Below are 16327 nucleotides of genomic sequence, written 5' to 3' on the forward strand. Positions count from 1 at the left end.
GCGTTGCGTTACATTCACGTGTGAAAAACTACTATTATTTCCAACAGTCTGTAGTTCTTGGACTACATGTACAATGTCAGGACTATCATGAGTATATTCTGCTATTTATAGAAAGGTTATTGAACAGAGATACTTTTTCCAACACAAAGAAATAATTGTTTTGTTTTTTCTATTTTGCTTTTTCCTTACACATCCCAATTCTGTTGGTATTGAATAAAGGAACAATAGTCCTAAGACGTATGACTAAGTTATGAAGAAAGAGTTGATATATGCGACTCGACAAAGTATACGGAAGTACTTGTTGAAGTAAATTCGCACATTAATTGATAATCAGTCCAAAAAGGTGGTAATTGGCTTTTCTGCTGTGATTTATATTTTAACCTCGTCTTAATTAATTAATATAGTTATATAATCTTGCACTTCAATTTGATATTTACTCACTAAAGTTCCACCATTGATTTTATGGCACTCTTGGTTCCAGAGCTTTGCTGGTTTATCCAGCAGGCCAAGGAAGTTGGCTATGGGGATAGATGTGCTGGCTCCAGCTGGGCTGGAGTTCCAGAGCTCCAGCCGCAGGTCGCAAATTTATCCCACCGATCGGCCATGGAAGTCCCGATGAGGTCGAGATTGGCTGCCTTGCCCAGCCTAGGTGCCACATTTCCAGGGCGCGGGGGATTTCTCGCGGAACCCCTAGCGACCTCTAGTGGCTGACTTGACAAATTGCAATTACTGACTGTTTTGCGGAAAAATGTGAGGTGAAATCGGAATGGCGGAACTGAAATAAGAAAGCGGAAACTTTCTGCCAAATTCGGAAGGGTTGGGAGTGATGGAGTTTGTACGTTCTCCCCGTGACCGCATGGGTTTTCTCCGAGATCTTCGGCTTCTTCCCACAACCCAAAGACGTACAGGTTTGTAGGTTAATTGGCTTGGTATAAATGTACATTGTCCCTAGTGTGTGTAGGATAGTGTTAGTGTGCGGGGATCACTGGTCGGTGCAAACCCGGATTTCCACCTTTTCCAAATATTTCGGGTACGTCTTAATATATCCATTCTGGTGGAGAAATAGTCCAATCTCCTTCTCAGAATTGCAACGGTTACATACCCACTTGGCACATACCCAAGATGGCACCCAAGCCAAGCGACTCTGTGCATGCTGGGCTTAGAAGTGGATCTCCAATCACTCATTATAATCACTCCACTCTTTTAAACTTCTACTCAAACAGCAGCACTTCTACGAAACGTTACTCCTTTTATTCTGTATCTGTGTACTGTGGATGGCTCGATTGTAATCATGTACAGTCATGTACAGTCATGTATAGTCTTTCCGCTGACTGGATAGCACGCAACAGAAAGCTTTTCACTGTACTTTGGAATACGTGACAATAAACTAAACTAATTAATGAACTAACTCAGTTCACCTAAATGTCCACAAGTCACAGTAATCCTTTAGAAAAGCTTCTATGACTGTATCATTATTTTGTTTATTTCAGAAAAATAAACAGTAAAAATGCTTAATGAAGCAGTTTTTTAAATTGGGCATTTACTCAATAAAATATCCATAGATAACTAACATTACTATTCAGCTTGTAAAAAAGGACACAGAGTGCTGGAGTAACTCAGCCGGTCAGGTAGCACCTCTGGAGAACATGGATGGGTGACGTTTCGGTTGAGACACTTCTTCAGACTGGAGTGGGGGGGGGGGGGGGAGTGGGTAGAAAGCTGGGAGAGAGGAGAGGCGGGACAAAGCATGACAGGTAATAAATGAATACAGGCAATGGCAGGTGGTGGGGTTGGGGGGGGGGGGGGCTGGTTGGGGCAGATCGTTGGAACAAAGGCCAGGGACTAAAACAAAAGATGTGAGACAAAAGGATTGAAGAGCTGCGAATTGTGAAGCCAGAGGAAGGATTGTGGGTGGAGGGAGAGGGGGAGGAAGAAATAGATGTGGGGGGGGGGGGGGGGGGGGGCGGCCATATTTTTTAATGCATTTCAGTTACATTGATATAGGGCACACTTTTGAACTGCCCTCTATGTGGGCAAATGTTTAAGGGACAATCTAGCCATGTAACTGTTTTTATATTCAGTGAAGATTGAAGAAGTTTTGATCAGCAAAGGCAGACTGATGAATGGGCGCATTTCTTACTGCACTTTAGATACTGAACAAGATGAATCACTTGCCAATGAGCAATCAAGACAAGATAGAGTAATCGCATATAAACCAATGTTTAAGCATGGAATCATTCATCTGGTAGAACTGTGGAGATACAGAGTGATTCAGGAATTACCACTTTCATCTTGACCAGACATATAAGTTAAGGGAGGTGTTCTATTTATTTGTATTTGTTTGTTAGCAGTGAATGCATCGCAGTGAGCAGTTCATACTTGTGCCGACCAAGCAAAACTTTGGACGATAATGGGCTTTCTGAGCCAGACCACTGATTGCTGGAATCCGTGATCGCCTGAATGTTTAATACCATATTCTAAAAAGGAATTCTCGACACTCCACACATGCAGTAGGGTGGCACAGTGGCAGAAACCCAGGGTTCGATTTTGACCTTGGCCGCGGTCTGTGTGGAGTTTGTACGTTCTCCCTGTGACCGCGTGGGTTTCCTACTGGAGCTATGGTTTCCTTCTACATCCCAGAGACGTGCGGATTTGTGGGTCAATCGGCCTCTGTAAATTGTCCCTAGTGTGTAGAGGATGGATGAAAAAATGGGATGACATAGAACTCGGTAGGCCTGTTTCAATGCAGTATCTCTAAACTAACCAAACTAAATAGAATAAATCTCACAGCTTTGTTTTTCCAAGAAGCTTGTTCTCATACGATTGTAAATCCCTCAGCTGGAGAGCTAATCGTTGGGATTGGTTATTTAAGAACCCAATTTGTTGTGTGGTCATTGACAAATATCTTTTTCAAGTAAGAGCTTGAAGGTAAAGGTAATTACCAGAAAAGCAAGTGTGGAGATGAGACTTTTCTATAATTCAATAATCTTTAATTCAATCTTAATGAATGGTACCTTCCGGCAGGGAAGGAGCCATATATTTTGAAAGGAGTTATTGGCAAGGCATAGCGTAAGAGCACAGGAATATAAGAAAATAACTGTAGATGCTGGTACAAATCGAAGGTATTTATTCACAAAATGCTGGAGTAACTCAGCAGGTCAGGCAGCATCTCAGGAGAGAAGGAATGGGTGACGTTTCGGGTCGAGACCCTTCCTCGCACAGGAATATGATACACTAGCCAGCTCTTAGAAAATCCCAGAGCAGTGACAATGGGCTGAATAGCAAAGATACTAGAGGAACAAGATGGACCGCACTGTTGAAATCGCGTATACTGAAGTGTAGTATGCAAAGGAGCGTAACGTCAGCCATTTTAGTAGGCAAAACCCGCCATTTGTTATGCCTCTCGCAGTGTAATCAGTGTTTTGGGGGAACAGTATGTGTGATGATACCATAAAAATGCAGAATATATCTCATCTATCAATTCACAGATTTTTGTTATTTTCCTTTTAAAATGATTCTGTAAGTTTCTGCCTACTAAAATGGCGCCATGACATACTATGGTTTTTAGGGTAGAGTGGTCTATCTTGTTCCTCTAGTATCTTTGCTGAATAGTCACTCTCTGCAGGATATCTAGATCCCATGAGCTTGAGGGCAAATCCAAACACTGGATTTGAATCTCTGGTGCAATGAGTCCCTTCAAATCTTTCAAAAAATTGCCATCCAAAATTTCTGGCTGGTGGAATTAAAAATTGTTTTGCAAATAATTCCTCTTTAATGGAAAAAAGAGAATTGAAAAAAATGTCCTCTAAAATTTTGGACATGAAAAACTGCTCCCTTTGCCCTTTCACAAGTCAAGGAATGTTAAGAATAGAAATATTAACATTTATGTCTTGTTTCTAGATGGCGGAAGTAAAATGTATGAAGGTCATTGTATAGATGTATAAGAGACAGTTATATTTCATGCAATATCTCTAAGTAAAACATGAGGCATGAATGATAAGTCCAAACATTACAATACTGTTGAAAAATACCAGCTAAAACAGATTGAGAAGGCAGTGCTAATGAAGAAAGGTGGTGCATTAAAACCTTCGGGGGAAAAAAAGGCAAGAAGCAAGATGAATGGTTTAATCTAGGAACATTCATTTATAAATGGAAACTTCAAACCAAATCTATTATGATTTATGATAATTTCCCTGTGTTGCAGCTGATATATGACCGCACATAAAGTCTTCTCATACCTATAGCAATTTTTGCATATCTTTCATTCATTGTTCTTTATCTCTCTCTACATCATCATCTATATCTCTCATTTCCTTTAGGACTAGTCTGAAGAAGGGTCTCGACCCGAAATGTCACCCTTTCCTTCTCTCCAGAGATGCTGCCTGTCCCGCTGAGTTACTCCAAATTTTTGAGTCTATCTTCGGTTTAAACCAGCATCTGCAGTTCCTTCCCACACAATTTACTTTCAATTGGAAATAACTACCTGGAAACTGGAGTAACTCAGTGGGTCAATAGACAATAGACAATAGGTGCAGGAGGAGGCCATTTGGCCCATCGAGCCAGCACCGCCATTCAATGTGATCATGGCTGATCATTCTCAATCAGTACCCGTTCCTGCCTTCTCCCCATACCCCCTGACTCCGCTATCCTTAAGAGCTCTATCCAGCTCTCTCTTGAATGCATTCAGAGAATTGGCCTCCACTGCTTTCTGAGGCAGAGAATTCCACAGATTCACAACTCTCTGACTAAAACTTTTTTCCTCATCTCAGTTCTAAATGGCCTACCCCTTATTCTTAAACTGTGGCCCCTTGTTCTGGACTCCCCCAACATTGGGAACATGTTTCCTGCCTCTAACGTGTCCAACCCCTTAATAATCTTATACGTTTCGATAAGATCTCCTCTCATCCTTCTAAATTCCAGTGTATACAAGCCTAGTCTCTCCAGTCTTTCAACATATGACAGTCCCACCATTCCGGGAATTAACCACGCCCTCAATAGCAAGAATATCCTTCCTCAAATTTGGAGACCAAAACTGCACACAGTACTCCAGGTGTGGTCAGGCAGCATCTCTGGAGAACATGGACAGGCGATGTTCGGGGTCAGGATCCTTCTTCAGACTGATTGTAGTCGGGGGGAGAAAGCTGGATGAGAGGTGGGAGGCGGGACAAAGACTGGCAAGTGATAGGTGGATACAGGTGAGGGAGGATTTCAATTGGCAGATGGGTGGACAAAGGCCTGAGTTGAACAGTGTGAGACAAGGAGATAAGGACATAAGAGCTGTGAAATGTGAAGCCAGAGGAAGGAATATAGGACACAACAAGCTGGAGTAACTCAGCGGGATAAATGCATTGAAACCAGTTCAACAAAGATTTATTTAGCTAAAAGGCGGAATGTGCAGGTTGGCTTATGAAGGAAGGTCGGACAGGCAAAGGTTGTATCTTTATTTGAATACTGGAATTTAGAAGAGTGACGTATGATCCTACGTGGTCAGGACTAGATGGATGTGGAGAGGATATTTCCTCTTGTGCGAGACTCCAGCACCAGAGGCTACTCTTTAAAAATAAGATATTGCCAATTTACGACAAAGAAAAGGTCATTTTCTCTCTCTTTCTCAGAGCGCCATGAGTCTAGTTTAGTTTACTTTAGAGATACTGCACGGAAACAGGCCCATCGGCCCACCGACAAGTGATCCCCACACACTCACACTATCCTACCCACACTTGGGACAATTTACTGTTATACCAAGCCAATTAACCCGCAAACCTGTACGTCTGTGGAGTGTGGGAGGAAACTGGGAATTACGGAGAAAAAACAAATAAAGGTCACGGGGAGAACGTACAAACTCTGTGCAGACGGCACCCGTGGTCAGGATTGAATCCGGATCTCTGGCGCTGTAAGGCAGCAACTCTGCCGCTGTGCCACCCTTAGTCTTTGGAACTCTTATTCTGGAAGGTCAGTGGAAGTAGTCAAGGCAGAGGTGGACTATACGAGAGTAGCCAAGGGGTGAAAGATTACTGTGGGTACAAGGGAATATGAATTTGAGATTATAATTGTCAGCCATGATCTTATTAAACAGCAGAACAGTTTTGGGGTTGAGTAATCAATTCCTATTTTAGATGTTTGTAAGTTCATAAAGTGCAGATAAACATCTGGCCAAAAAATAAATCTACATGTTAGGTGATCTATATCCATCATGATGTTCGGCGATGTCAACTTTTCTGAGATGATCTTATTAAACAGCAGTTTCGATAAGATCCCTTCTCATCCTTCTAAACTCCAGTGTATACAAGCCTAGTCGCTCCAATCTTTCAACATACGACAGTCCCGCCATTCCAGGAATTAACCTAGTAAACCTACGCTGCTAAGATGGTTCCTGTAATCCCAATACATCAAACCTATCTTTGGAAAGATGATAACTAATTTAGAATGAATGATATAGAATGTATAGCTTAGAGATACCGCATAGAAACAGGCCCTTCGGCCCACCCAGTCTGCACTGACCAACGAGGCATCCATACACTAGTTCTATCCTACACACGGCGGGCAATTTTTACAGAGGCCAATTAACCTACAAATCTGCACATCTGTGGAATGTTGGATGAAACTGGAGCACCCGGAGAAAACCCACACAGTGACAGGGAGAATGTGCACACTCCATACCAAAGATACCAGAGGAACAAGATAGACCACTCGACCCTAAAAACTCGTTAAAATGTCATGACGCCATTTTAGTAGGCAGAAACATGCAGAAAGATTTTAAAAGAAAAATAATAAAAATCTGTGAATTGATAGATGAGATATATTCTGCATTTTAATGGTATCATCACACATACTGTTCCCCCAAAACACTGATTACACTGTGAGAGGAATAACGAACGGCGAGTTTTGCCTACTAAAATGGCTCCTTTGCGTGCTACACTTCAGTATAGGCGATTTCAACGGAGTGGTCCATCTTGTTCCTCTCGTATCTTTGCTCGGTACAGACAGCGCCTGTGGTGAAGATCGAGCCCAGTTCTCTGGTGCTGAAAAACAGAAATTCTACCGCTGCGCCACTGTGCCCAAAGTTTGCTGGAAATCTATTTGTTACTTTTTCTCCTGGGGGAAGATAAAGGGAAAAAGTTGGTGGAACTTTTACTCTTCAGTGATGAAGTGAATTGGATGGAGGCTATGTAGGCTACAGTGTACATTAACTATGGAGAAAAATGACTTGATAAACCTGGTGCCGTTCCGTGCTGCACAATACTTTACTCATCTAGGGCATCTGCTCAACCTCTCCAGCACTTCTGAGGCGAGACAGACAGACCGAGAGCAAGGCAAAATCAAATGAAATGTTGTCATCTTGTCTTCGTTTTACCTTTACTTATTTTCACATCCATACAAGGCCTGAAGCGTGCTACTGGCAGCAGTGAATGTAAGTCAAAATAGACACTTAGGCAAAGGGAGAAACTTTAGCACAAACTTTCCTATTTTTTCTCTTGTAACAACTCTGCTCTTAAATGCCTGTCGGCTTCTTGTTAAATTTTGAGTTAAACTCTGGTATGGTGCTGCCAGGATCACAATGCATCAGGGACTCATGAAACATATTCAGTTCACCAGAATGCACTTTATTAGCGATATGACTAGAAAGGCAATAAAAAATAAATGTCCCAGCCAACATACCTCAGGATGTTATCACGGTGCCAAGGTCTTTTTGGTAATGTTTCATAATAACTCTAAGCTGTGCATCTGAGCATTACATCTAATAGTTTTTATAATCAGTAACAACGGCATTTTCAAACCTGTGGCAAATTCATCATATCCAAGTATCAATTATTACGCACTGGATGTGGCAGTATCTAATTTAGGGCGGCACGGTGGCGCAGCGGTAGAGTTGCTGCCTCACAGCGCCAGAGACCCAGGTTCGATCCTGACTAAGGGTGCTATGTGTTTAGAGTTTCTACTTTCTACCTGTGACCAGCGTGGGTTTTCCCTGGGAGCTCCAGTTTCCTCCCACACTCCAAAGACATGCAAGTTTGTAGACTATTTAACTTGGTATAATTGTAAATTGTGTCTAGTGTGTTAGTGGGTGGGAATCGCTGGTCGGCACAGATTCAGTGGGCCGAAGGGCTGTATGTCTAAAAACTAATTTGTTTATTTATACGTTGATAATTCAGGAGTCAAGAGTGTTTTATACATATGTACCGGAACGGAACAATGAAATTCTTACTTGCAGCAGCAGCACAACAGGTTTACAAACACAATACTCAATAGATAATAGAAAAAAAAAGCAAGTTCAATGAATAAAAACAAAACGTAATGAATCATGTAAATCACGGTGGCGCAGCGGTAGAGTTGCTGCCTTACAGCGAATGCAGCGCCGGAGACTCAGGTTCGATCCTGACTACGGGTGCCGTCTGTACGGAGTTTGTACGTTCTCCCCGTGACCTGCGTGGGTTTTCTCCGAGATCTTCGGTTTCCTCCCACACTCCAAAGACGTACAGGTATGTAGGTTAATTGGCCGGGCAAATGTTTAAAAAAAATTGTCCCTGGTGTGTGTAGGATAGTGTTAATGTGCGGGGATCGCTGGGCGGCGCGGACCCGGTGGGCCGAAGGGCCTGTTTCTGCGCTGTATCTCTAAATCTAAATCAATGCATGAAAATACAGAAATGCTAACAAATGCTTCAGTGATTTTTTTGTTTAAATGCTTATGGCAGCAGTCTTTTATTGGCTTCAGATCTTTTAATATCTGCTATAATGTCATGCTGTAGCTTCATATCTGTTTTTAAACATGAACATTGAGTATTTGTGTATAAAGGCTCGTGTGTTGACATCGGACAGACAAAGACTGATCTATCTGTGTGACCTTTGCGGGGATTGCCATTGCTGCAATCTTCAGTAAAGGAAAATAATCTTTAACTAATTAACATTTATTTATTAATATGCAGCCTGGCCCAATTAATCTTCATATAGTGCTGACGGCTGATATGTTTTTGAATTGTTTGATAAACATCATGAACCGGAATCCAAATGGAAATTTAAAAAAAAAATGTTCACAATATCCATTCAATATTTTCATATTTTCCAATAAAATGAGTGGTCATTATTAACATTATGTCATATAACAACGAACCTAGAAAAATACAACATAGGAACAGGCCCTTTGGTCCACAATGCCTGTGTCGAACATGATGCCGAGATCAAATCTTATCTGCCTGCACATAATCCAAATCCCACCATTCCCTGCACATCCAAATGCATCTCCACACATCTCTTAAACGCCACGGTTGTCTCGACCTCAACCACCAACCCTGGCAGTGTAGTCCAGGCACTCACCACCCCTGCCAAGCATATCGCCTTCAAGCTTCCTGTCTCACCTTAAAGCCACGCCCTCTGGTATATGATTTTTTTCCATCCTGTCTCCCATAATTTTAAGTACTTCTGTCAGGTCTCCCTGCAATCTCTGGTGTTCCAGAGAAAACAATCTAAGTCTGTCCAACCTATGCCTGCAGTTAATAGCCCCTAATACAGGCATAATTCTGGTAAACCTCCTCTGCACCCTTTCTCATGCCTCCACATCCTTCCTGTAATGGGCCAACCAGAACTGCACGTGATACTCTAAACGCAGCCTAACAAAAATCCTATAAAGCTGCATCATGACTTCCTGACTCTTATACTTAATGCCCCGACTAATGAAGGCAATCATACTATATGTCTTCCTTACCACTTGATCTACTTGTGTTGCCACTTTCAGGTAGTTATAGACTTGGGCCCCAAGATCGCTCTGTAAATCAATGTTGTGAAGGCCATGCCATTAATTGTTTATTTTCCTCTTACATTCAAGCTCCCAAAGAGCAACACTTCACTCTTGCTCAGATTAAACTCCATCAGCTTTTTCTCCGCCCATTTCTATAGCTGATCTATATTCCAATGCATGCTTTGACGGCCTTCCCCACAGTCCATGAAACCAGCAATCTTGGTGTCATCTGCAAACATACTAACTGACCCGTCTTCATTTATATCCAAGTCATTTATATACATCACAATCAGCAGAGGTCCCAGCACCGATCAGGCAGAACTCCACAGGTCACAGACCTCCAGCCTGAATATTACCTTCCACCACCATCCTGATAGTGTCTTCTATCAGTAAGCCGGTTCTGAACACATACAATCATGTCACTGAACATCCAGTGCATCTTAATCTTCTGGATCAGCCTACCATGGCAGACTTTATCAAATGCCTTACTAAATCCATGTAAATAACATCCACTGCCCTACCTTCATTGGTTACCTTTGTCACCTCCTCAAAACACTTGATCAAGTTATTAAAATGCCAGGTAAAACCTCTGCTTTATAAGTATTCCAAGGATCTCAAGGTTAGATTGCCAAGTAGATACAAAGTGCTGGAGTAACTCAGTGGGTCAGGCAGCATCTCTGGAGAAAAAAGGGTTGGTGACGTTTCAGATCGGGACCCTTTGGCAAACCTTCTGAAGGAAGGTTCCCAACCCATGCTTATTTCTCTAGAGATGCTACCTGACCCACTAAGTTACTACTCCAGCAGTTTGTGTCTATCCTTGGTATAAACCAGCATCTGCAGTTCTTTGTTTCGATATATATTTCCAAGTGTTAGGCTTCCAAGATAGATTTCTGAAGAATATTTGTAGATTTCCAAACAAAATAGCATGATGGTTTCATAGACACGGAAGACCTTAGGGCGTTTCTATGCTGTACATTTATATAACATTTACTTTAGTTTAGGGATATAGCATGGAAACAGGCCCTTCGGCCCACTGAGTCCACACTGACCATCGGTCATCCGTTCACACACTAGTTCTATGTTATCTCATCTTCACATACACTCTCTATACAATAGAGGGAATTTACAGTGGCTGATTAACCTACAAACAAGCATGTCTTGAAAAGATTGAACAGGACTTCATTTCTCTAAAAGCCTAGGGAATGACCTAATAGACTTTGTTTTAACATTATCAAAACATTTGTTATCTAAATGACCCACATATCAGATCTCATTAAGATATTTCTTTGAGAACAATGTGATCCAATATACATTGGTATGTTAAAGAGAGGACTTTAGATGAGGTTGGAGGAGGTGCAGGTGAACCTCTGTCAACTTATTTACATCAGCGAAACCAAAGGCAGGCTCGGCGATTGCTTTGGTCAACACCTGCGCTCAGTCCGCATTAACCAATCTGATCTCCCGGTGGCTGAGCACTTCAACTCCCCCTCCCATTCCCAGTCTGACCTTTCTGTCATGGGCCTCCTCCAGTGCCATAGTGAGTCCCACCGGAAATTGGAGGAACAGCACCCCATATTTCGCCTGGGCAGCTTGCAGCCCAGTGGTATGAACATTGACTTCTCCAACTTTAGATAGTTCCTCTGTCCCTCTCTTCCCCTCCCCCTTCCCAGATCTCCCACTGTATTCCTGTCTCAACCTATATCCTTCCTTTGTCCCGCCCCCTGACATCAGTCTGAAGAAGAGTCTCGACCCAAAACATTGCCCATTCCTTCTCTCCTGAGATGCTACCTGACCTGCTGAGTTACTCCAGCATTTTGTGATTAGATTGGTATGTTGCTCTGTTTAGTTAAGTTTAGTTTAGTTTAGAGATACAGCGCAGAAACTGGCCCTTCGGCCCATCGAGTCTGCACCGACTAGCAATCCTCGCATATTAACACAACCCTGCTCACACTATCTCCTGTCTATATGTATTGTATTGTATTGCACTGTTTAATTGTATTGTACTGTATTGTATTGTACTGCACTGTCATCCCCTGTCTATATGTTTTGCATCTGTGTTGCACTATGGCCCCTGGAGGCGCTCTGTTTCGTCCCATTCGTTGCATGATCTGTAAGGAGTGGAATGACAAATATACTAAACTAACTAACTAGGGACAATTTTACATTTATACCAAGCCAATTAACCTACAAACCAGTACGTCTTTAGAGAGTGGGAGGAAACCGAAGATCCCGGAGAAACCCCACGCAAGTCATGGGGAGAACGTACAAACTCCGTACAGCCAAGCACCCGTAGTCAGGATTGAACCCGGGTCTCTGGCACTGTAAGGCAGTAGCTCTACTGCTACGCCACCGTGCCACCCTGTATGTTGTTATAATAGCCTTCTGCTATCTCAACGTACATTGGGGGGCAGGGATGTACGATTGACACAAATCATAATCAAAATTCAGGATAAACATTGACCCATGAGTAGTTGATGTGAATTGAACAATGAGATGAGTTGCTGAGTGAAAATATGAAAGGAGTTATTGGAAATTTACTGGCCGGTGAGTTAAGTGAAACATAAATATTAACATGGTTTATTGGGCCTAATGATCCATGAAATCCAAATTGGATTATTATTTTCTTCCTATATCCCTGTAGTACCTGTGGCTGCCTTTTTTCCAGCCCTGTTCACCACAGGAATAGTTCCTTCACAGAGTCTGAGTGCATGAAAAACATATTTCATTTAAAAAAGGCATTCTGAGGGAAGTACCTATTTTAATAACGTTCCAAATAACTATAACAGAAATTAGATTGTGCAGTATTAATGTCAATGAGATTAAGTGATTTAATGGCACCTTTATAGTGGCAAATTATCTCATCCATGTGTGATAAACATCTATGCATTAATAAAAGGTAATTAGTAGGCTCATTCCCACAGCTGCTAATCTATGTAACGACACCTTCAATAACTTTCACAAACGAGATGGGGTTCTTTTGCTTCTATTTTCAACAATATTGCAGATTATTTGCACATTCTTATGTCTATGGATTCATTTGAAATGGAGGTAATAGATAGTACACATTTCTAAAGTGTTTGTTATTGTAGCAAACACAAAGATAATTCACGATATCTGGAGGCAGAGTAAAAGGTGGGCAACAGTTGTCGAGTGGAGACACAGAAGACTGTAGACACAATAGATTCCACCATCTGTCTTCTCCAGCTTTTACCGATATCTCCACTCTTCGCTTCCTCCCCCCATCTCATCTCCTCCACTCCTAGGATCAACTCCTCCACATCTAGTGCGGCACGGTGGCGCGGCGGTAGAGTTGCTGCCTTACAGCGCCAGAGACCCGGGTTCAATCCTGACTGTGGGTGCTGCCTGTACGGAGTTTGTACGTTCTCCCCGTGACCTGCTTGGGTTTTCTCCGGGTGCTGCAGTTTCCTCCCACGCCCCAAAGATGTACAGGTTTGTAGGCTAATTGGTTTGGTAAAATTGTAAATTGTCCCTTGCATGTGTAGGATAGCGTTAGTGTGCGGGGTTTGATGGTTGGCGTGGACTCGCAGGAGGGCCTGTTTCCGTGCTGTATCTCTAAAACTAAAACTAAATACTAGATCTACCTATCCCTTCCCCCTCTTGTCTCACACCTTCACTTCACCCACACTCCAGCCATCTCGCCTGTACTTCAGACTTGACAAAGGCCTCAGACTGAAACTGTGTCTCTTATTTTCCCTCCGTAGATGCTGCCTGACCCACGAGGTTCCTCCACCATTGTGCGATGTTCACTTGATTTGCTTGATTTGATCATAATATCTGTCAAACATATCGTTTCCACATAAATCTTACCTCGTACAAATAATCAAAGAGCTCCAGTATCGTTAAAATGCTAGCACCAATAAATAACCCCATCTGGCCACCAATGTCACCTGCAAAAGAAAATATGGTATCAAAAATTATATTTCTGCAGAAAATAAATCAAAGTTTCAACTTGTAAATAAATGACTACAAATACTGTCGAACCATCTATTGAATCAAAGCTTATTCGAGTCAACCTCTGAATCATCTACATGAGGTTACATCCATTTTTTTCCCTTGTCAAACCTACTTCTCCTGGATTATTAAGGGGAAAAATAAGTCAGGCTTCTCACTGGCAAGTGCCATCTGAAAATATAGAAACATCAAGTCAAGTCAAGTTTATTTGTCACATACACATACAAGATGTGCAGTGAAATGAAAGGTCACCCACAGTTCAGCAATAGAGCAATAAAAATAAGCAATTTCACACAATCACAAACCAACACGAAACAAGAAAAAGAATTATTTAGGGATTGGACAGGCTCGATTATTATTAAGGGATAATTATTGGGATTGGACAGGCTCTATGCAGGAAAGTCCAGAACCGGGGGTCACGGTTTAAGGATAAGGAGATGGGAAAAACGTTTTCACCCAGAGAGTTGTGAATCTGTGGAATTCTCTGTCACAGAAGGCAGTAGAGGCCAATTCACTGGATGTATTCAAGAGAGAGTTAGATATAGCTCTTAGGGCTAATGGAATCAAGGGATATGGGGAGAAAGCAGGAAAGGGGTACTGATTTTGGAATGATCGAATGGCCTACTCCTGCACCAATTTTCTATGTTTCTAAAATCCATTCTGGAGAGATCTCATGTGCAAATATCAAGTAAGGATTGGATTAAACTCCGTGGGTGAATTGTGATTTGAATTTCCAGGGGAACGGAGGAAGATTTCACGTGTAGGGAGGAACTGCAGATGCTGGTTTAAACTGAAGATAGACACAAAATGCTGGAGTAACTCAGAGGGTCAGGCAGCATCTCTGGAGAGAAGGGATGGGTGATGTTTCAGGTCGACTGAGAGTCAGGGGAGAGGGAGATACAAAGATAAGGAAGGGTGAGGTGTGAAAATGAGACATCAAAGGGGATGCAGTTCAAGGAAAATGTAGAATAGATCATTGTTAGCTAGAAGAAGGTGACAACAAAGCAAACCGAGATAAAATGTCACCGGGGACAGTCAGACTGGTCGGAAAACTGGGAAGGGGAAGTGATGAGTGATGGAGAGAGAGGGAATGCAAGGGTTACTTGACATTAGAGAAGTCAATATCTATACCGCTGGTGTGTCAGCTGCCCAAGCGAAATATGAGGAATATGAGAAATATGAGATTTCATTTCAGCAAGAGCTAATGGTTGATGCCTTTTGGAAGGGCATTGAGAACTGTGAGGGGGATGCCAAATAACTAATCACAGGGTTTTGTCCCTATGTGATAAAGTTGATTAGTATCAGATAAAAGGTTATTGTGCACAAGTGTATTGTATTGGCTGAGCCACATGCGGCAGCAGACAGTGGATAAGACTGTTCCATACTTTGTAACTCTGTCGGCACCAGAGATGTGGAACTCTTGTGTTCTGCCGAGGTTGCATGCAACACCAAGCACTTCAATGTACCTAGGTGCCATAGGTACATGTGCCAGTTCAGTTTAGTTTATTGTCACGTTTACCGAGGTACAGTGAAAAGCTTTGGCTGAGTGCTATCCAGTCAGCAGAAAGACAATACATGATGACAATCGAGCCATTTACAGTCTTTAGATACATGATAAGTGAATAACATTTAGTGCAAGGTAAAGCCAGCAAAGTCTGGTCAAGGATAGTCCGAGGGTCACCAATGAGGTAGATAGTATAAGAAGTGTAAGAAAATAACTGCAGATGCTGGTACAAATCGAAGGTATTTATTCACAAAATGCTGGAGTAACTCAGCAGGTCAGGCAGCATCTCAGGAGAGAAGGAATGGGCGTCGTTTCGGGTCGAGACCCTTCTTCAGTCTGTGCATTCCTTCTCTCCTGAGATGCCGCCTGACCTGCTGAGTTACTCCAGCTACCTTCAATGAGGTAGATAGTAGTTCAGCACTGCTCTCTGGTTGTGGTAGGATGATTCAGTTGCCTGATAACAGCCGGGAAGAAACTGTCCCTGAAACTGGAGGTGTGTGTTTTCAATAAAGTATCATTCATTCATTTATTTTTTGAGCATTCCTTTGCCTCCCCATTTACTTATTGTCCATCCTTTTGCCTCAACTAATACTGTTCGTCCCACTGAATTCCCCCAGCAGTCTGTTCAGTTGCTCCAGATTCCAGCGTCTGCAATCTCTTGTGTCTCTTTTGCTTTGGCTGACTTTGTTTATGGATTAAATGAAGCAATTCATGCCAAAGATGTCGCGGCACATTAATCCTCTGTGGAGGGAAATATGTACATAGTCATTAGTAGGGAAGCCTACAGCACAGATGGACACTGCAGAAATTACTGATGGTTTGTAGAGCCACCCGATATCCTGATTGCATCCTGTGAAGTGTCGTGCACATCCCCTGTCCAAATATATCAATAAGGGTCTTGAAGAGCTAACTTTTAAGTGAAGGACAGAGGAACTATCTGAAGTTGGAGAAGTCAATGTTCATACTGCTCCGGTGTAAAATGCCCAAGCGAAATATGAGATGCTGTTCCTCCAATTTGCGCTGAGCCTCACTATGTCAATGGAGGAGGCCCGGGACAGAATGGTCAGACTGGGAGTGGGAGGGGGAGTTGAAGTGCTGAGCCACCGGGAGATCAGGTT

The 16327-nt window shown here is 42.5% G+C and overlaps 1 protein-coding gene across 2 annotated transcripts in view; it reads right to left on the reverse strand.

Moving 5' to 3' along the window:
• LOC144607775 (acid-sensing ion channel 2-like) overlaps positions 1-16327 on the reverse strand; it is a 1151036-nt gene that overhangs the window by 17732 nt on the left and 1116977 nt on the right. For both annotated transcript variants that reach the window (XM_078424836.1, XM_078424835.1), the window contains exon 8: positions 13562-13641. In XM_078424836.1, coding sequence (XP_078280962.1) covers positions 13562-13641 — 80 coding nt within the window. The remainder of the gene's footprint in view (positions 1-13561; positions 13642-16327) is intronic.

The sequence above is a fragment of the Rhinoraja longicauda genome, chromosome 29, assembly GCF_053455715.1.
Source record: "Rhinoraja longicauda isolate Sanriku21f chromosome 29, sRhiLon1.1, whole genome shotgun sequence".
Classification (NCBI taxonomy): domain Eukaryota; kingdom Metazoa; phylum Chordata; class Chondrichthyes; order Rajiformes; family Arhynchobatidae; genus Rhinoraja; species Rhinoraja longicauda.